Genomic DNA, 22216 nt, shown 5'->3' with positions numbered 1-22216 from the left:
ATTATTAACTTATTGTGGATCAGACCAATGTTTTGTATCTAATTGTTACATTTTGTGGCAAGAAGCCATGTAATAAGCAGGATAAATTACATCAATGCGGTTGTTATAGCAGAATGAAGCCCGCACCAAACTGCTGATTGGCCTGTCAGGCTATATTCTGCAATAATACCAGCCTAGATGTACTTTATCCCTTGTATTAGTAACTATGTACTAATGACTAATAAATGCTATACAATAATTGTGCATTCTTAGTTCATGTTAGTAAATACATTAATATTAACTAATGTAACCTTATGGTAAAGTATATATTGCACATTTAATGGCCCAAATACACTAAAAAAGAGTGTAAATTAAATGCATGAATTGACTGAAAGCTTTCACTAACTTGTACAGGTCTTCTTGTCATCGTTGAGTGAGTATCCCTCGTTACAAATGCAATGAAAGCCTTTGAGCACACTCACACACTCATGCTCGCAGCTATCATTCCCAAACGAGCAGTAGTCGATCACTAGATGTGGATTAGATGCATTAGGACGGCATATTGAGCAGAATATAGTAAATATGTCATTAATGTTTTTCAGCATTTAAAAATTTCTTTGCTTCTTCCAAATTCATCCCAGTCTTTTCTCAATTGTCTTTCATTAATATAATTGATAACATTTCTCCATCATATGCTCTTATTATGGCCTTAGTGGAGAAATATTATCCATCAAGACCCCCAATGTATCACTTCACACACATATTTATGACTTTGTGGTGACATTGACTTGCAATCAACTCTTAATTGCAATCTTTGCAAACTGAAAAATAACCAGGTTTGCAATTGATAGCCTACATATCAAAGGTTAACAATTGAGAAAATGGCAGGAAAGTTGATTTTTAAAGGCACAGTATGTAATTTTGCCACTAGAGGGCATGAATTCACCACAAATAAAAGTGTAGTTTCATGATGGCGTGACTCAGTGTGGAATTATGGGAGTTCTTTACATGAGTTAAATGGATGAGTTAAGGTATTCAACACTTAGTATCATGGGAGTGTGAAGCAGCAGAGCTTTTATTATGCCACAATCCTCTGCTTCCGGTTCTTTCTCTTGTGATCATGTGGACAAGAAGAAGCTGTTTTATCAAACTAAATACATTTTAGGCTTCTGTTATAATGCTACTCTGTAGTCTAAAAAATATACAACATATCAAAGTGTCTTAACTTTTTCTCCGTTGGATTATTTTTTAAAATTATTATTATTTATAATATTTGCATATTCATATCTTAATATACATATAAATGTACATGTAATTATCTTAATTTTCTTTTCTTAACATGCATTATATTCTTAATATGCATATTATATGTCATTATTTGCATATTTATCAACATTAACATGATCACACACAGTTTACAAGTTAAAATAGATCATTTCTCAGGATTTTAACATTCTTCAATATGTTTGGGATAATGTAAGTACTGTACATAAGTCAGCAAAATATATAACACATTTCTAGTTCATATTGTATACTTGAATGAACGAAATTTACATATTGTGCCTCTAAAGAATGTAATAAAAGTTCTTCACTAACTTGTACAGGTCTTCTTGTCATCATTGAGAGTGTATCCATCATTACAGCGGCAGTGAAAGCCCTTCAGGACGCTCACACACTCATGCTCGCAGCTATCATTCCCAAACGAGCAGTAGTCAATCACTAGATATGAATTAGATGGATTGTAATTCAATGATATTCTGTAAGGAATATGGGTCATTTTCCAATTATTCTTAGATATAACGTTTGCTTTGCTGTTCTCTATTGTTTAAGCCTATAGGTTTAATTTAGGTGGTTTATTGAGCAAAGAAACATCTGAAATCCCTCAAATTACTTTTAAATGCTCTGAGAAAGAACAGACAGCATTTAGAGGAAAGAAGAACATTAGACCCAATATATTCCACATCTGTTAATGTTTAAACGAGCATACTTGCAATTTAGCAATGGGTACCATTAATAGTGATGGTAAACAATATGGAAAAAATGTAAGGAAAATCTAATTCCTCATGAAATCATGAATGCACAAATAAACGATTGGCTTGACTAACTTGTACAGGTCTTGAGGTCGTCATTGAGCGAGTATCCTTCATTACAGCGACAGTGAAAGCCGTTAAGCACACTCACACACTCGTGCTCGCAGCTATCATTCCCAAATGAACAGTAGTCGATCACTGGAACGGGCAGAAAGAAGTTAGAAAAGCTTTGGCCAAGGAAGAAGAGCAAGTAAAACCACATCAAAGAAACATACAAGCTGTGTTTTTCTTAAAAAAAAAGAATTAACAATGTACATGTGTATAGCTAACTAGCTTCAACAAGCAACACTATAACGTTTAACATCCGCTTCAAATGTTATCACTCGACTGAATGGGCGTTATTGGTGGTTATCAGCTGATTGATATTAACCATGTGGATGGATGATAACAGACTTCTGAGCCTACCAGTGGGGGTAGACGTTGATAAAATACAATTAATGGGAAATTTAATACATAATATAAAAAAATTCTCGTTAATTTCCGGCCACAGCCGTACAGTATGTGATCTATTAGGCTTGGGCAGTAATACGGTATACCGCGGGATCTAAAAATAGCAATGGTATCAGTTTCAATACCGTTATACCGTCATAAAAAACAATGCACTTAAATTGGAGACAAGTATTAAATAATAAATATTATTTATTTAATGCCTAAAAATGTGTATGTGTGATTGTCATCACGAAACAGTGTGAAGGAGAGAGAGCAGAGGTAAAATGGCAAGTCGCGTACCAAGGGACGTGATCTCGAACAAGAACACAACCTCTGCAGGTTGTCAGTATTTCGGGTTTCGACCGAACGAGAAGGGAGACGTGGTAAATATGAACTAGAGGTCTGCATTCCGGTTGTATCGCTGTACCGTGGGAGCCGCGAGACCCAACCAGATTTCTTGCAGTGGGCGCGCAGTCTAACAATATCGCTCCCGAGCGAGCACGCAATGTGCCGTTTATGTGTGTGTGTGTATGTGTGTGAATGAGAGAGAGCGTTATGCTGTGTGTCACTTGTTTGGTGCTGTCTATGTGTGTGTGTGTGTGTGTGTGTATGTGTGTGAATGAGAGAGAGAGCACATGATGCTGTGCGTCGCTGGCTTGGTACTGTCTATGGTGTGTGTGTGTGTGTGTGTGTGCGTGTGTGTGTGTGTGTGTGTGAATGCATCATGTACCCCCTTAAAATTTAGTCCCACGCAGATCTCTAATACAAACAAGACAATTTGCAACAAACAGGTGACCACGAACCTAAGGTCGCATATACGGTTTTCAGTTTCTGAATGGTTTAGGCACAAGCCAACAGTTTGGTGATGCTGTCTGAGCCTTATGTCATAATTTTTTTATTATGCACGGTAATACCGTATACCGAGGTAAAATAGGGAGGAGGTTTGACGGTATCAAAATTTGGAGACCGCCCAAGCCTATGATCTATAGCTGATTAACCATGTAGATGGATGATAACAGCCTTCTGAGCCTACCAGAAGGCCCTACTGGCCCATATCTATCAGCTGATAACCAATGATAATCCCAATTCAATCGAGTGATAACATCCGAATCGGCTGGTTTAATCATAGCACAACAGTAGCAACTTCAGATCAGTGTGTTGTGTTCAGGACAAATCTACTTAACAATTGGCATAGCTTCTACAAATAGTGTTGACAAGCACTGATACAGTGCTACTATAAGCATTGTAGCACAGAAAAAATTTAATTTTAAGCAACTGTATCATTTACTTAATTAGCATTCCTTAATTAGTTTTATTTTTAGCCATAATAAGTATACTTTTACTAATAGCATGTGGCATGAATAACAAAATACCTTTTTAAATGTAGCTTGCTAAGCTATTAGCTTCCCCATCCTGCTAATAAGCCAAAATGCTAGACTGTTTAGCTCAGTTTCCACTGTTTACTATAAAGACTGTGTGGAACTAGAGGCTGAAAAACTAAAACACTCTGTTCTTGTTCAGCGTCTTAATAGATAAACCAGCTGGTCGCAGCAGGAAATGGACAGATAAGTAGCGCTAGTGTGCTTTATAGCAGAATAACACGGCCATGCGGAAGCTGTAATGATTTACTCCTTGCGTTGGAGACTGTTCCATGTGTTTGCAAAATGTTAGGAGAACGTCTGTGTCTCGAACGTAATTACAGGCTTGCAGTGTTGCAGGTATTTGTGAGTCCTCCATATGTGAGTTGTGTGTGCATCCGAGGCCCTCACTAACTTGTGCATGTTGTTTCATCCTCGTTGAGTGTGTATCCGTCACGGCATTGGCAGTAAAAGCTCTGAAGCACACTCACACACTCGTGCTCGCAGCTATCATTCCCAAATGAACAGTAGTCGATCACTGGAACGGGCAGACAAAGGCATGACAATTTGATGATGAAACACGTGCAAAGTTCATATTTGTGTTTGAATTTGACTATATTACAGGGTTTCTGCAGATATCATAATGTCAAATTTAAGACTTTTTAAGACCTTTTTAAGACGATTAAGTATTAAATTTAAGACCTATATCACAATATCAAAAACACGCATACACATAAAGAGAAAAACCAAAATCACAAAACTAATGGTAAAATAAATGTCTCCAAATTAAACAATACTAAAGACAGGTTAGATGCACCATTAAACTACAGAAAAGAAACAAACAAACATCTTAAGGCTGATTTATACTTTCGCCTGGCACCGCATTGCACACCTCACGAAATGGACGAGGCTTTTATACTTGACGCGTTCACCATTGAGATATTCTTTTAAATCACAGGGGGCGGTCAAAAGAAACAGACGATAAAATCAGACGAATAAACAGAGAAGTAGAAAGTTTCCAGAACTACGTCATATTATTAATATCCTTGAAGATTTTTAAACTAATTGTTTTTATTCATTTATTTTTTTTCGGCTTAGTCTCTTTATTAATCCGGGGTCGGCACAGCGGAATGAACCGCCAACTTATCCAGCACATGTTTTATGCAGCGGATGCCCTTTCTGCTGTAACCCATTCCTGGGAAACATCCATACACACTCACCCACACTCATACACTACGGACAATTTAGCCTACCCAATTCACCTGTACCGCATATCTTTGGACTGTGGGGGAAACCAGAGCACCCGGAGGAAACCCACGCAAACGCAGGTAGAACATGCAAACTCCACACAGAAACGCCAACCGACTCAGCCAAGGCTCGAACCGGCGACCTTCTTGCTGTGAGGTGACAACACTACCTACTGCACTACTCGTCTGTGTGTGTTTTTGTTTATAATTTATTATAATGATTATAAAGATTTTTATAACCATTCAAGATTTTTGAAAATTAAACTTTGATGCATCACTTTCTTTAGGAAAGTTTTATCTATTAAAGTTAAATATTAATGACAGCAGAACATGGGTTGCTCTACAATTATATTTTTATTATGGCAAGAATAAAAGCAAAAAAAAAGTACAATTACTAAAAAATACTGACGTTTTTTTTTTTTTACTTTGCCCACTCAACAATTCACACATTACTGTCTGGCTAGTTTCTGTTCTCTACTTATAAGCTAAAAAGGCAGTAATAGTGCAACATTCCTAACCATTATCTCCAATAAAGCCTAGAAATTGGGCATCAGTATATTGTAAACTGACAGGTTCAAATATTCCTTTCCAGTTATCAAAGACATTCATTTCAGAGTTACTTAATTTCAGTTTGTAACTTGTAAATTGTTTTAAATTAAAAAATGTAATATTTACATCAGTGTAAAACCTATGAACGTTTGAAAAACATATTCTGTAATATTAAAACCACCCGGCTCTCCACTTTTGCATGGCCTCTTTTTTGTTTTAACAAACTTATCCCTCGGGTTTTTCCAAACTTTCACAAAAACTATCCTCCTTTCCCACTGCTGTTGCAATTTCAGCCAAGAATTATTGGTCATCTGGTTCTCCATTTCACCACCCATGGACGGATCATAAAGATGTCTGTACGGTCGTACCTGTTTCAGACAAAAACAATCTCGTGGCAATTGGTAACTTTTTGATTTAGTGGCTAATTTGTATGAATTCGTATGATCTCATTCGTACAATTTGCTCATCCCCTAATGACGGTTGGGTTTAGGCGTGGGGTTTGGTGCCACGCCTCCTATTGCATGTTGGTCTCATTTGTAGTTATAATACCGGAAATTACATTCGGAGTAGTGAAATAAAGAACTATAACACCACGAACACCAAGCAACAACAACAACAACAACAAAAGAATTTAAATGAGCATTAGCTGTAGCGTTACATGGACATCGGAAAAATAAGACCTGTGCAAAACTATTTAAGACCTAGAACAGTGAATGTAAGACTTTTTAAGGCCTAAAATTTAGTTTTTTCAATTTTAGACTTCTTTAAGACTTTTTAGGACCCTGCAGAAACCCTGTTATTAACACAGAGGAAATGCAAACATCAAAGAAACTGAAATTCTTGAAATTACATGCTCTGTATTAATATAGCTTGTAATACTAATGTACTACATGCTGAAAATACAAAGAAGTGCATTGCATTTTAAAAGGGGGGAATGTTTATGCTGCTTTGACTAACTTGTGCAGGTTTTCAGGTCATCATTGAGCGAGTATCCTTCATCACAGCGACAGTTAAAGCCGTTTAACACACTCACACACTTGTGCTCGCAGCTATCATTCCCAAATGAGCAGTAGTCGATCACTGGAAACAGGGTGAGTAATCATATTAAAGACCCCATGAAATCAAAACTAGGACTGTATGTATCCATGCACATGGTGGTAGTATGCTATTCTGAACATAACCTGCATGCTCTGCAAAATCCACACCAAAAATACAGTTCACGATTCACTCTAAATTACTAAAATAACTAAACTAAACTAACTAAAAATAACTTTACTAATCATCTGCTTATCATCTACCTTCAAGTGTTTTCAAATATTTATGAGTTTGTTTGTTCTGTTGAACGCAAAAGAAGATGTTTTGAAGAATGTATAAAATGACGTCCGGTGTATTTATTTGGTCACACTTTAATGTACAATTCATGCTATTAACAAACTTTTAGATCATTTATTCATTTTCCTTCAGCTTAATTTCTTTATACATCAGAGGTCACCACAGCAGAAACCGGAGCACCTGGAGGAAACCCACGCCAACACAGGGAGAACATGCGTACTCCACACAGAAATGACAACTGATCAAGCCGGGACTCAAACAAGCGATCTTCTTGCTGTGAGGCAACAGTGCTAATCACGGAGCCACCATGTTTCCCCACTTTTTGCTCAATATATTTCTAATTAGCTGCTTATTAATAGTTAGTGGGGCTAATAGTTAATAGTTATTTGGGTTTAGGTATTGGGGTTTAAGGGGCTAATAATTAATAGTTATTTGGGTTTAGGTATTGGGGTTTAAGGGAGTTTTGGGATAATGGATGTAAAATAAGATCATACTTTATACTTTATAAGTGCTAAAATCTGTATATTGTATATCATGTTCATAGTACATTCATCTGTAAATGTGGTGCGTTTCCGAAAACCATGATTAGCCAACTAAGGTCGCAAGTTGCATCGTTACAAACATAGTTCGTTGATTGGGCATTTCCCAAATCCATCGTTCCAACGAACATTCGCAAACTGCGAGTTAAACTTTTGAGCTGTAGAACTTTTAAACCTCTAGAGCTGTAGTTAGAAACATAGTTCCTGGCTGTGTTCTATTCGCAGCTATCCCCCCTATGCCCTATTCATTTAGAATGATCCAACATTTAAACTTTGAATGATTAAGAAAATATTAAAGTCATCTCCCTTATGTGTAATTTAGTTTCAAAGTATTTTTAGTGTTTGTGTTTAGTGTCCCCCCCCCCCCCACCCCCCACCCCACCCCACCCCCCCCGAGACAGCACAAACACAACTGCTTACCTGCTTATGTTCACCACTACAGAATGGAAAAGTAGACTTTTAAAATAATAAATAAACAATATCCTACTTAATAATAATAATAATAATAATAATAATAATAATAATAATAATAAATGAATAATAATAATTATTATTATGAAGTAGGATTTTTTTCTTTTTTTAATTAATAGCCTTTACATGATTTATATATGAAATTATAGTACGTGTAACTAAGTGGTTTTTATGTTTTAGATAGAATAAGTAATGTTCTCAATAATTTTTGTAAAGGAAACACAGGCCATATATGTGCCGTTTACATATATTTCAATTAATATGGAAAACGAGTGCACGTTTTTACCAAAACTAATTTTGGATTTTTTTTAAATGCGTGAGCGTGTAAAACAATATAATTTGCACAAAAAAATAATGTTTTTTTTTTCTCTAAAGAAGTTGTTACTACGCCCCGTTTAGAGAGTCATTATGGACATTTATGTTATAACTAATGTGGTTCAAACGATAGATCTGCGAATAGCAGCTACGATTTTGGGAAATCCTCATCACTACATCGTTCTTTTCCAAATCCATGAATTGTACTATGATAGTTCAGCCGTGAGTTATGTGGTTGTTTGGGAAACGCACCCCTGATCTAAACAGTTCATACTTAATAATAAGCCAGTAGTAAATGATGTGAACTGTTACTTAAACTAAAGCATTTATGTTTTTTTTTTCTCAATATGGAAGTCAAAGGCTACTGACTTCCAGCATTTTTCAAAATGTCTTCTTTTGTGTTCAACATAAGAAAACCAACTCGTAAAAATAATAATGAGAGAATTTCCATTTTTATTCTATTCAATTACAGTATGACTATTGTTCATGACTAACTTTTGCAGGTCTTCTTGTCGTCGTTGAGTGTGTAGCCCGTGTTACAGTCGCAGGTGAAAGACCCCGGCGAGGCAATGCAGATCTGCTCACAGTCATGTTTCCCTTCAGCACACAGATCAATGGCTGCAGGAAGCAAACACACACCTGTTGAGCGCCGCTGGAGTGGTAATTATGCCATACTTGTACAGTGTGTAATTTGTACGCACGTGTGCAGGTCTTGCCGTCTTCGTTGAGTGTGTAACCAGGCAGACACAGACACTGGTAGGAACCGGGCGAGCTCTCACAGATGTGCTCACAGCCGTGATCGGACTCCAGGCACAAGTCCATCCCTGCAGAAAGTAGACATGATGTATTATCCATGTAGACGTGATGTATTATCTGGATCGATGTTGTAAATTACAGTACAAAAACCTGGTAAAACCTGGTACTGCCAGCACTTTTCTGCTATTCTACAGACTTGATTCTCATTAAATTATTTCTTATACAATATTCATTCATTTTCCTTCAGGCTTAGTCCCTTATTTATCAGAGTTCCCCGCAGCGTAATGAACTGCCAACTATTCTAGCATATGTTTTCCAGCAGATACCCTTCCAGCCGCAACCCAGTACTGGGAAACATATACTCTCACATTCACACACACTCATACACTATAGCCAATTTAGATAGTTCAATTCACCTATAGCGCATGTCTTTTGGGAAACTGGAGCACCTGGAAGAAACCCACCCAGACACTGGGAGAACATGCAAACCCCACACATCATGCCGCTGAGCCACCACTGAGCCACCCTCTTATACAATATATTGTTTCAAACTACTAAAATTTCAATAAAAGGAAAACTCTGTCATGATTTACTCACTCTACACTTGCCACAAACCTGTTTTAGTTTCTTTTTTTCTGTTGAACACAAAAGAAGATATTTAGGAAAATGTTTAGAAAAATGGAAACTGTTAACCATTGACCTCCATTTTAGCAAAAAACAAATACTATGTTAGTCAATGGTTACAGGTTTTCAGCTTTCTTCAAAATATCTTCTTGTGTGTTTAATAGAAGAAAGAAACTCAAAGGTTTGAAATAATTAAAGGGTGAGTAAATGGTGACAAAACTTTATTTTTTGGTTGAACTGTCCATTTAACCTCCACAAAAGTGCAATCAAATTTTTGTTGATGAAACAACTTCTGTGTTCTTTTGTTCTATAAATTAAAGTATTTGGGCTTTTGAAGCATTTAAGTTTTAGATATTGCTAATTATGGCAATGCAGTCGTGCAGTAGGTAGTGCTGTCGCCTCACAGCAAGAAGGTCGCTGGTTTGAGTTTGCATCTTCTCCCTGAAATTGTCCATAGTGTATGTGTGTGTGTGAATAAGTGTGTATGTGTTTCCCAGTGATGGATTGCAGCTGGAAGGGCATCCGCAGCATAAAACAAATGCTGGATAAGTTGGCGGTTCATTCCGCTGTGGCAACCCCAGATTAATAAAGGAACTAAGCCGAAAAGAAAATGAATGAATGAATATTGCTAATTATCCGAAATGAGCAGCAAATAATCACATTAGAGAGATTGCTGAAGGATCATGAGAAAAGCAAAGACGCTGAAAATTCAGCTTTAAATAATAATAATAATTAATTACATTCAAAATAAATTATTTGCAATAACATTTTTATACATAAATAACTTTTTGGTTAGCAAATTTGGTGAGCAAAAGAGACTTCTCTCAAAAACAACTTAAAATTAAAATAAATTAAAACAACTTATGGACACTAAACTTTTGAAATGAAGGCAACTGTATTAGGACTGGGCGATATGGCAAAAAATGCAGTTCAATTCAATTTAATTCACCTTTATTTGTATAGCACTTTTACAATGTAGATTGTGTCAAAGCAGCTTCAGATTATAGTAAATTGAAACAGTGTTTAGGTTCAGTTCAGTTTAGCTCAGTTCAGTGTGTTTTAAAGTGTGGATCTAAATAAATTCTCTTCCATATTGAACAGTAATGATATACTATATTTCAATAGCAGTTGTTAATTCTTCCAGATTTAGAAGAGTACCACAACAATGACTGAAACCAAAAATTAGTGCGTCCATTAAATACATAACCTATTTTCGGTGGCTGATCATTTTTGGTGGCCAAAAATTTGGTGCATCTCTAATATAAACACACTTCTACATACCCATTGTTGGACAATTCTGCTGTGTGATTGGCTCTTAGATCAATTTAGAGTAAAAAAGTCCAGAGCTTTTCATTGTTATCGACATACATATAATTGCGATTTGATATAATCTATTGGCCCAGCCCAAAACTATATATCTAATATTATTGCAAAAAAAAGAGCCTTTGAGCTGAGGCTTGATGTTGAAACCTGTAGAACAGAATCAGAAATATTAAAAAGTTTAATAAGCATCTAGAATCATTAACTTTGGCATAAATCAAATAGAGCAACAATTTACCGCAGAGTTTGTCTTGGAACTGAAGCCCAAACTGGTGAATAAGGTCAAAACTCTCCACCAAAAACACGTGATCCTCAAACGGAGGAGACGCCATTGCTCTGAGTGAGGTCATATCAGCTCTGGCCACACCAACAGCGTAGATCTCAATCCCAGACTCTCTTGCGGCAGCTGCCACTTCAGCCACACGGTCCTGAGGCCGACCGTCTGTCACGATCACAGCAACATGGGGAACATTGGGACGGGCTCCTTCTTCAGCCGAAAAAGCTACATTCATGGCGTAGCGGATGGCCAGGCCGGTCATTGTGCCCTGCGCCAGAGGAATGATCTCGTTGATGGCTTTGACCATCTGCTCTGTCTTGCTGAAAGCTTTCAGGGAAAACACGTTCTGGACTTGGCTGGAGTATTGGACCACACCGATTCGAGTCGCCGCTAAACCGATGTCAAGCTCGTGGATGATGTCAATCATGAACTTGCGCATCGTCTCGAACTCGTGCGGACGAACGCTGCGGGAGCCGTCGATGATGAACACTAGGTCAACCGGGCCTGATTTACACTTCGGTTCACCTGTGGGAAGACAGAAATAAAAACAACACAATGACAATTCTTGACCCTCTATCAGGTAGCACTTCAGTTTAGGTCATAATTCAGGGTATTAATAAAGCATTTACTAACCCTGCTAGCGTAATAAACTACTGATTAGCTGTTTATTATTGGTTAGTAAGCTAGAAATTGGGTTTAGGTTTTGGGTCGGATTAGGAATGCAGAATAAGATCTTACTTTATAACTACTAATGAACAGATAATATTTGACCGAACTGCTGAACGAATCATTGGCACAACCCTTCCTACACTTCAAGAACTGTACTCTTCAAGAGTGAGTAAAAGGGCTCGCAAAATCACTCTGGACGCCTCGCACCCAGCACACTAACTGTTCGTACTGTTACCGTCTGGTCGGCGCTTCAGAGCACCAAGCACAAAAACAGCCAGACACAAGAAAAGTTTCTTTCGTCGGGCCATCTACCTCATGAACAGTTAAATATTCCCCTACTGTGCAATAAACGTGCAATACCTCTCATTCGCACTTGTACACGGCACCTTATAACCAGTACATTTATAACAAATCTGTACATACAATTCATCATCCAGATCTTTTTTGTCTAACTGCATCTCTGTTTAATGATTATCATCTTTTTTCAGATTTATTTTGTGTTGTCACTTGTCACTTTATGTACACTGGAAGCTTCTGTAGCCAAAACAAATTCCTTGTGTGTGAAGCACATTTGGCAATAAAACTGATTCTGATAAAATGTTAATAATAGGCAGGCAATAAGCCTGTATTAATAGCATGAATTGTGACCTGAACTAAAGTGTTACTTGCAAGGTAACATATGTGACCCTGGACCACAAATCAAAAGTGTCATTCTTTGGAAATTATCTATGCATTATATGAAACCTGAATAAATAGATTCACTGATGGTGTCATGATTGCCGGCGATCTATGTTGGGAAAGATCACTGGTGAACTACAGACCTGTGACGAACTACAATTCCCAACATAGATTTCTGGCAATCATGGCAGATGGAGCCTTTATTAGGATTGGATAATATATTTACAGTTGAAGTCAGAATTATTAGCCTCACTGAATTATTAGCTCCCCTGTTTATTTTTTTTCCACAATTTCTGTTTAATGGAGAGAAGATTTTTTCAACACATTTCTAAACATAATAGTTTTAATAACTCATTTCTAATAACTGATTTATTTTATCTTTGTCATGATGACAGTAAATAATATTTGACTAGATATTTTTCAAGACACTTCTATACAGCTTAAAGTGACATTTAAAGGCTTAATTATGTTAATTAGGTTAACTAGGCAGGTTAGGGTAATTAGGCAAGTTATTGTATAATGATGGCTTGTTCTGTAGAGTATCGAACAAACATATAGCTTAAAGGGGCTAATAATTTTGACATTAAAAATGGTTCATAAAAAATTTAAAAACTGCTTTTTATTCTAGCCGAAATAAAACAAATAAGACTTTCTCCAGAAGAAAGAAAAAATATTATCAGACATACTGTGAAAATTTCCTTGCTCTGTTAAACATCATTTGGTAAATATTTCAAAAAGAAAAAAATTTCAAAGTGAGGGCTAATAATTCTGACTTCAACTGTTTATATAATACGGTCAAGTAGGGCTACTAGGGGTTTCCCCCACAAGTCCAAAGACTTTGGTAAATTGGTTAGGCTAAATTGGTCATATTGTATGTGTGTGAATGAGTGTGTATGGATGTTTCCCAGTGATGGGTTGCAGCTGGAAGGGCATCTTCTGCGTAAAGCATATGTTGGATAAGTTGGCGGTTCATTCCACTGTAGTGACCCCAGATTAATAAAGCCGAAAAGAAAATGAATGAATAAATATGGTCAACTATTTGAATTTCCAAAACCTGAGAGTTAAAAAAAATTAAATATTAAGAAAATCGCATTTAAAGTTGTCCAAATTAAGTTCTAAGCAATGCACGTTACTAATCAAAATTTATTACAGTAGCAAATTTCCCAAATATCTTAGTGGAAAATTATCTTTACTAATAATTTTTGCATAAATGGAAAAAAGTTATAATAATTAAACCTATACAAAAATATATGCCTATGCAACATAAGACTTTAAAGAGGTTTTGTAGTCCAGAGTTAATATGGTAAGTTCATTTACATTGACTACAATATAATTTGTATTTATTTTTTTATTTAGGTCATAAATGTCTTGCAATAACCCTCAGTGACACTCCAGACTTTTTCCAATGAGTGCCCTATAGGGTTAACATACAAGAAATCTCATAAAACATACAAAATGATGTTATGTTTTTATTGGTCTCAGTGGTTCCATAAAAAAACTTTACGTCCACAGAATCTTTTCATTGAACAAAAGCTACATAGTGCTCAATTCTGGTTCCAGAAGTAAAATGTCCATTCATTTTCTCCATAGAGATATTATTATCATTAATGATAACTAATTAATGTTTAAATCACAGGCCTTTTGTGAGTTCTGTGGTGATTAATTAATTGCATATGCTTTTGTTGAACTATTTGTTTGCATTAATTCAGCTTTATTGTTATTAATTAAATTTCTGATTTGCATTTTAACATATTTTTGATGTCATTTTGACATCAAAGTGCGTGCTGGGTCATCTAAAACTATAATCACATTGAAAAAACATATCTGTAAATTAGCAGTTTTCCATATTTTGTGATTTGTGTTTTTATTTTTTATTTCAAAAGCTTATTTATGCTTTTGAACTGCATTATGGGAATTTGATCTTTTTTTCAACACATTTTAACCTTGAAAAATTAAAAAAAGAGACTTTTATTAACATTTTTAATAGTTTAAAATGATATATTGTCTGGCTTGGTATATAAGATGTGGTATATAATATGTGGTTACACTGTAAAAAGTGCTACACTCACAAAGTTGGTTTTATATACTTTAAATAATTGCAATCTAGTTAATTATATTTGTTTTATACCAAAAAATATCAATTTGCTTATTGTTTACTTAAAGTAGATCAGTTTTTAAATAACAGTATATTTTAAATAAAACTAATGCAATTTATTTGAGTATATTTTTGTATGTGGTTATTGTGTAGAATAAATGTTATAAAAGTGAGTTGACACAGACAATTTATTAGAGCAGCTGTCGATGTGTGCAGGTCTGTTCATCAAACGTGATTTTAATAATTCTGCGTGACCCCATTTTCACTGCCCGCCACTTTCCAGACACACGCAGCATCTACAAGGGGTGACATTTACTGCTCGCAGCAGCGGATCTGATTAACACGGTAAGTTGCAAATGTAGCCGAATGATAATTGTAAAGTCATGCTAAACTGCCGACTTCACTAGGCAGGTGAGGTTTTAGCTTGTAAATTGTACTGTAACGTCAGGTAACAGACTGCTCTCACATGGAAAGCTAAGTTGGCTAACGCTAACCAACGCTAGTTCATGCTAACGATTAAAAGTGATAGTCCTGAGAAAATTTTTTTAAAAGTAGTTTTAAAACACTTAGTAGGTATAACTAACGTTACAGAACGGATTAACTAGGTCTCTGGTGGGCGGTCGGGGGGTGGGTGCAGTTTGCTAGCGCTAACTTGGCTAGCTAACCTAAGTTATTATCAGCACATTAAGGATGCATATTAAATGCAGAAACGTATGGAACAGTAGTTTGTGTTTAGCGTAACATTAAGTAGCTTAAGGTTTGTGTTTAAGAGATTTAGTCCATAAGTTTTTTGTTAATACTGCAATGTGAATAAATTACAGATTTATAATTTATTTGAACTTAAATTACATTTATGTTTACAGAACCATTTAAGATGTACGCACCTCATTCTAAAATGCATTTTCTTGGTCTTTAGATACCAAAGTGATTTTGATTATTTTGTTAAGAAAAACGTTAGATACGATTACAGCTATAATTATTTGCAGGTAAGTAAAACACGGGTAAAATTGCAAACAATAGTGGGCTCCATAAAATTGCATTTGATATCTGAAGATTTTTTGTATGTGTGCAATGAACAAACAGTAAAAAATATCCTAATGCAGTTTCTTATTATCTGTCAGTCTTTCACTAAAGCTAACTGAAAACACTGATTCACTGAACTATCATTTGCCAGTAACATTAAATTTTGAGAAAAAGTAAATTAAAAGTAGCTTCAGCAAAAATGTAATGTTAACCTCAAGGTAATATGTAAAATGGCAATGTATTTATTTAATTTTGTATTATGACTTATGCAAAGTTTGGTGCAAAATGAAGATGACAGTTAAATCATAGATTTTATATTTGCCATTTTCAAACTGTTTAATATGTAAGTTACATACACATTTTTATGCTTTGTAAGTTGCAAAAATAAACTGGAAATGTAATACCTAAATTTAAATAATTCCTTGATTGACAGGCAACCGAAATACCATACACTGTTACACTGAATAAAATCAGTTTTCTTTAGAATTTGATTCTTAAACACACCTGGAATAATGTAAGTACACAATAACCTATATAGCCTTTTTTTTACATAACAGAAGTTTAACTAAGGTAAATTTTAACTGATAAACTAAGGTGTTTCATCCAAGTATCATTCTCACTGCACTTTTGTAACTTGACTTGTAGTTTATGTAAGATATTTGCTATTTAGCATTTAGCTATTTAATATTATTTAGTATCAAACACCTGAACTCCTGTTTCTTTTTTCTCTCCACCAATAGAGTTGTGTGGAATCAGAGGTGCATGCGGCTGCCCACGGGAAAAATTTGACATCAGCCCAACACAGTTTGGATAATCATAGGACTGTCAGAGGTTTACCAAACCTGTCATGTGCATGATGGCTCCTGTTTGGACTTACTGATGTCCTCGACTTCCATCAAAACTGTATACATTATTTGAGATATATCAGAAACTCTTTGTGGGACTGGACCTTATGCATCCTAAATCTTCATCAAAGTATGCAGATCTCCTTACTGAGTTGTCTTAGATGATTTCTCAATAGGATCTGGCATTATTAATGTTTTTATTTATGTATTGTGTATAGCCACATTAATGGCCTGTTTTGTAGTCACTTTTAGGGACATTGGTTGACATTGAATAAATGCTATGGTCTTTAATCCATCTTCCCATTCTTATTTAATTGTTATTAACCGTATAAAGTCTGTTTATCTGTTTTTACTTAATCACTGTATAGTGTGCTTAGAATATAAAAATGAAGATTTATTTTCTGAGGTTACAGCCAGAAGTCAATTGAATTCATTTTAAATGACATATGCATGGTTAATTTTATTTAGATAATTAAGTTCTTAATACCTAATTAAAATAAGTTCAGGCAACATATAGCAATGTATAAATAAGTTAGGTTTAACAAAAAAAGTAAGTTTATCTGATTTGAGTAATTTTAGAAATATTAGTTGGCTCAACTTAATTTTGTTACATTTGTTTTAAGCAAAGTTTTAGTGTTTAATATACTTAAAAAAGGCTGGAAGTTGATTCAATCTAAAACGTCCGATGCAGCCACTTGCCTCACTTTTTATAAGTTAGATCTAGGTCATACTTTTTACAGTGTATTTTTCAGACTTCTTTATATTATTTCTTATATATTATCAGTGTTAAAGAAAGTTACTTTAGAAAGTAATGCATTGCAATAACAAGTTACTCCCTAAAAAAGTTACTAGTTGCGTTACTTTTTATGTTAAGTATTGTGTTGCGTTACTTTTTCTGACCTGGCTGAAGCTTGATCTCTTTCAGAACTTGCAGAGGATTTTTTTCTTCTCTTTTTTTTTAAATATCGGAGCTCTGCAATTAACAATACACCGTATAACCTTCATTTACCTTAAAAAAAACATAATAAATTAATGTAGGATAATGTTTTCTTCAGAGAACTTCCTGACCCAGAGCTCTACATGTCATATATACGGATTAATGATAGTTTAAAGCATTGCGTTTGCTACTTTTGTACTTTTTGTCTTATTAAAAAGTAAAATCACTGTCCACTCAGATAATCCTCTTTTCCTTTTCTTCCATGTGTTCAAAATAAAGAGAATATTTCCATCGCAGAAATGTAGGGCTCTGCCATCTTCCTTTCTGTCTGTTCCTGCATTCTCTCATTGCGTGTGAGATTCAACACGACTACAATTATTTTAATTCAGCAATTTATTTTTTTTAAAACAAATTAACTAAAAAATTTTGTTAATTTTTGAAATTTTTTAAAAAGTAACTAAAATATTATTACTTAATTTTTTTAAGTAATACGTTACTTTACTCGTTACTTAGAAAAGTAATATTATTATGTAACTTGCATTACTTGTAATGCGTTAACCCCAACACTGTTCATTTTATTACGACTATTAACTACTAAAATGTCACTAAAAGTCTCTTTGTTAAACCGTAGAGTTAAATTTTCAACATAAAAATTCGACAGCGCAGAGATCAATGTCCCATAACGCAATTCACATCCAAAAATAAATGAAAAACACTTGTGAATCACAAAATACTGTTAATTAACAGATATTTTTACAGTGTGCAAATAGTCTCAAATATACGTAGAATCAAACTATCACTACAGTTTTATAGATAAAAAATATATAGTACAATGGTTATCTGGTTTGTCAATTACAACCTAATTATGCCACCACAAAAAATGAAGTGGACAGACTCTGAGGTAGTGTCTAGTACCTTCAAGATTGATTTATTAGTGTTATGATGGTGGTTTAACCAACCTGATTTAGGCCTTGCTTCCGTTGCAGCCATTACGGCTAATAGCACACTGACATACACCAACACACGTGTCATGTTTCGTCGACAAAGGCCCAATCTCACCACAAAAACCCCAGTTGCTGTAGGTGGAGAAGAAAAGAAACAGAAAAATTGCAGGTCAGGCGAAATGTGTGCTTTAAAATGGGAGCCATACATTCCAGTCTGAGCTCGCAATAAAACGGCGACACCAAACAGATGGTCCACAGCAGCCCTTTTTAAACAGGCCGTTAACATGGAAGAGTTAATAGACTTTTTTGGGCCGATCGCAGCACCACAGGCTCTGAGTTCAAAAGCTGTGTGAAGTAATTGCTGGAAAATAACAGCGTCTGGGACGTTGGAGTTGTAAACGACATGCTGTCAGTCACTTTGGCTTTCACAAAAGGGTCTGCCTCTCCAAAAGACTGATAAGGGGTTATCATTATCAGAATGGTCGGAGTGTGTCATGGTTTGGCTTGGGTTTTACTGTCTTTGAACCCAACAACAGATAAACGGGCAGAAAGATTAGCGCTGTACTGCAGTCCTATTTGTGGTTTATTAAAAACAGCATTGCAGCTATATACAGTATATGCTTTTACGAATAAATAATAAAAACATAAAATCAGCCATCATTTGGTCATCCTTATGTAATTGTATATCACAAAAGTCCATATGACGTACATTTACAACTTCTAAGGTGATAGGAAAGCTTTATGTGAGAAACAATGTAGAAGTTTAAACATTATTTACTAATAATAAATGTGATCGTTCTCAAATCTCAAAAAACTCCTTAACAACAGTATCTACACTGTAAAAAATGCTTTTTTTAAAAAACTTTTTAAAAGTTTTTGTCTTGTTTCTAGTCCAAATATCTAAAAATTCTTAAATCAAGAAGCATTTTCCAGAAAAAAAACGTATTATATTAAAAATTTGCAAAATTAGGTGAGTTTTGCCCTAAAACAAGCAAAATAATCTGCCAATGGGGTAAACAAGATAATCTTATGTCAAAAGGGAAAACAATATTATTTTACTTATCCCACGGGCAGATTATTTTGCATGCTTTAAGAAAAAACCCACTTAATTTTGACTTATTATTTCTTAAAACAAGACAATATTTTTGCTTGTCTATAAAATGCTTCTTGATTTAAGATTTGTTACATATTTGGACTAAAAATGACACAAAAACCTAAGTAATAAAAGTATTTTTTGCAGTGTAATGCCTTCAATTTAAAGCAATTAAATTCCATGAAAACATTAAGCATCTCATCTGGTCTCTGTGCTGAGGAAAAGCTGAAGTTCTAACATTTTGGTTTCCAACACACGGTGTACGCAGTAGACCAATCAAAACTGCGCAATCATCTGAATAATCAGAACAGAGCAGGATTTCAGAAAGGTGCGTTTTAGAAAGATTGAATCCCTGAACAAACCATTTCAAGATCAATGCATATTGCAAGTCTCAATCTATCACCATGAGACACAAGCATAAACATGTCAAAAATAAAAAAGAAACATGTTTTTTTTTATCTTAAATGTATAAAGATTTAGCATATACACTCACCTCATTTTATTAGGTACACCTGTCCAACTGCTCGTTAACGCAAATTTATAATCAGCCAATCACATGGCAGCAACTCAATGCATTTAGGCATGTAGACATGGTCAAGACGATCTGCTGCAGGTCAAACTGAGCATCAGAATGGGGAAGAAAGGTGATTTAAGTGACTTTGAACATGACATGGTTGTTGCCAAACGGGCTGGTTTGAGTATTTCAGAAACTGCTGATCTACTGGGATTTTCACGCACAACCATCTCTAGAGTTTACAGAGAATGGTCAGAAAGAGAGAAAATATCCAGTGAGCGTACAAACGGCTTGTTGATGCCAGAGGTCAGAGGAGAATGGCCAGTCTGGTTCGAGCTGATAGAAAGGCAACAGTAAATCAAATAACCCCTCGATACAACCGAGGTATGCAGAAGAGCATCTCTGAATGCACAACACGTCCAACCTTGAGGCAGATGGGCTACAGCAGCAGAAGACCACACAGAGTGCCGCTCCTGTCAGCTAAGAACAGGAAACTGAGGCTACAATTTGCACAAGTTCACCAACATTAGACAAGAGAAGATTGGAGAAATGTTGCCTGGTCTGACGAGTCTCGATTTCTGCTGCAACATTCGGATGGTAGAGTCAGAATTTGCCATCAACAACATGAAAGCATAGATCCGTCCTGCCTTGTATCAATGATTCAGGCTGGTGGTGGTGGTGTAATAGTGTGGGGGATATTTTCTTGGCACACTTTGGGCCCATTAGTATCAATTGAGCATAATCTTTGACCAATTGAGCAAAATCTCTGAGGAATATTTCCAGTATCTTGTTGAATCTATGCCACAAAGGATTAAGACTAAGGATTAAGAAGGTCTAACACAGTACTTGTAAGGTGTACCTAATAGAGTGGCCGGTGAGTGTACATCCCAATACAGTGCCACTTAATCAAATCCTTTCCCACAGTAGCTAGATTTCCATCACACTGTGTTAATGCGTGTAAGTATCACATTATAAACAAGTGAAGAGCAAATTTTTAATAAAAATCCCTCAATTCACAAAGTTTTTATGCTAGATTGAAGTGGTTTAGGACTGAGAGTGAAGTTGAAGTGGTGTGAAGAAGGATTCATGAAAATAAGGAGAGGAGAAAACGCATTTGCTGAATAATCTCTAATGTAGCAAACATTGCACTCACATGACTAATCAGCTGACTACATTATACCTACCTTGTTTCTTGTTGGTTGCTAGGTTACCAATACTACAGTGAGCTGCTCTAACAACCTGATGTAAAGCATCAAATAAAAAAATTGTTTTTAATGCGATCTTTGCAAAGATTTGGGCGACACAGTGGCTCAGTAGTAAGCACTGTCGGCAAGAAGGTCGCTGGTACGAGTCCCAGCTGGGCCAGTTGGCATTTCTGTGTGGAGTTTGCATGTTTCCTCCAGGTGCTCCGGTTTCCATCACAGTCTATAGACATGGGGTATAAGTGAATTGGACAAAACCAAAAATTGGCCATAGTGTATAAGTGTGTGTGAATGTAAGAATGTAAGGGTGTTTCCCAGCACTGGGTTGTGGCTGGAACGGCATCCGCTGCATTAAACATATGCCGTAATAGTTGGTGGTTCATTCCGCTGTGGCAACCACTCATCAATAAGAGACTAAGCCGAAGGAAAATGAATGAATGAATGAACGAAGGAAAAGATTTGCTTCACATTAAAATGAAGTTAGAGACCCATCTAGTAACCTCTATAATCAGTGTCCATCGTAAACCTTGATAAACAGACTGCACATAACTGTCAGCTTCAGTGGCTCACAGGTAAACAGCAGACTTAAGTCCCCTGTGTGTTAATACAATGGAGCCTTCTGTGCTATATGTGTACATTAGGCTTTAAGTGTGTGCGTACAAGCTGTGGTGGCCCTTAACTGAACACACACATCATACAGGCAGAAAGCCAATAAATTCAGAAGATTAAAGCGGGCATTTAACGTTCACAGAGAATTTAGCACCGGCTTTTGAACGGCTGCCAATGGCATCTTTACAGTGCATTATAGACCAACTCTTCTAGACATATAAAGAGCTGCTGTTCCAGTCCATTTGCATTCATGTGATAGTTTTGGAGATTATTTCCATTAAACTGGCTTCGAAGAACCACACAGGCCCTTATTAAAAAGAA

At 35.7% G+C, this 22216-nt stretch overlaps 1 protein-coding gene across 9 annotated transcripts in view; it reads right to left on the bottom strand.

Moving 5' to 3' along the window:
- Nucleotides 1–22216, bottom strand: part of matn4 (matrilin 4) — a 53918-nt gene that overhangs the window by 23010 nt on the left and 8692 nt on the right. For 2 of the 9 annotated variants that reach the window (XM_056460551.1, XM_056460552.1), the window contains exons 2-10: nt 18493–18609; nt 11248–11811; nt 9011–9133; nt 8805–8927; nt 6610–6732; nt 4272–4394; nt 2085–2207; nt 1576–1698; nt 386–508 (exon numbers count right to left, since the gene is read on the bottom strand). In XM_056460551.1, the coding sequence (XP_056316526.1) occupies nt 386–508; nt 1576–1698; nt 2085–2207; nt 4272–4394; nt 6610–6732; nt 8805–8927; nt 9011–9133; nt 11248–11811; nt 18493–18565 (1498 nt within the window). In that variant the 5' untranslated portion in view covers nt 18566–18609. The remainder of the gene's footprint in view (nt 1–385; nt 509–1575; nt 1699–2084; nt 2208–4271; nt 4395–6609; nt 6733–8804; nt 8928–9010; nt 9134–11247; nt 11812–18492; nt 18610–22216) is intronic. The other 7 variants (XM_056460556.1, XM_056460557.1, XM_056460558.1 and 4 more) reach the window with 5 other exon arrangements.

Source organism: Danio aesculapii, chromosome 6 (assembly GCF_903798145.1).
Source record: "Danio aesculapii chromosome 6, fDanAes4.1, whole genome shotgun sequence".
In the NCBI taxonomy this organism is placed as follows: Eukaryota; Metazoa; Chordata; class Actinopteri; order Cypriniformes; family Danionidae; genus Danio; species Danio aesculapii.
The sequence above is the reverse complement of the archived record's forward strand: the minus strand, read 5'-3'. Positions and strand labels throughout refer to the sequence as shown.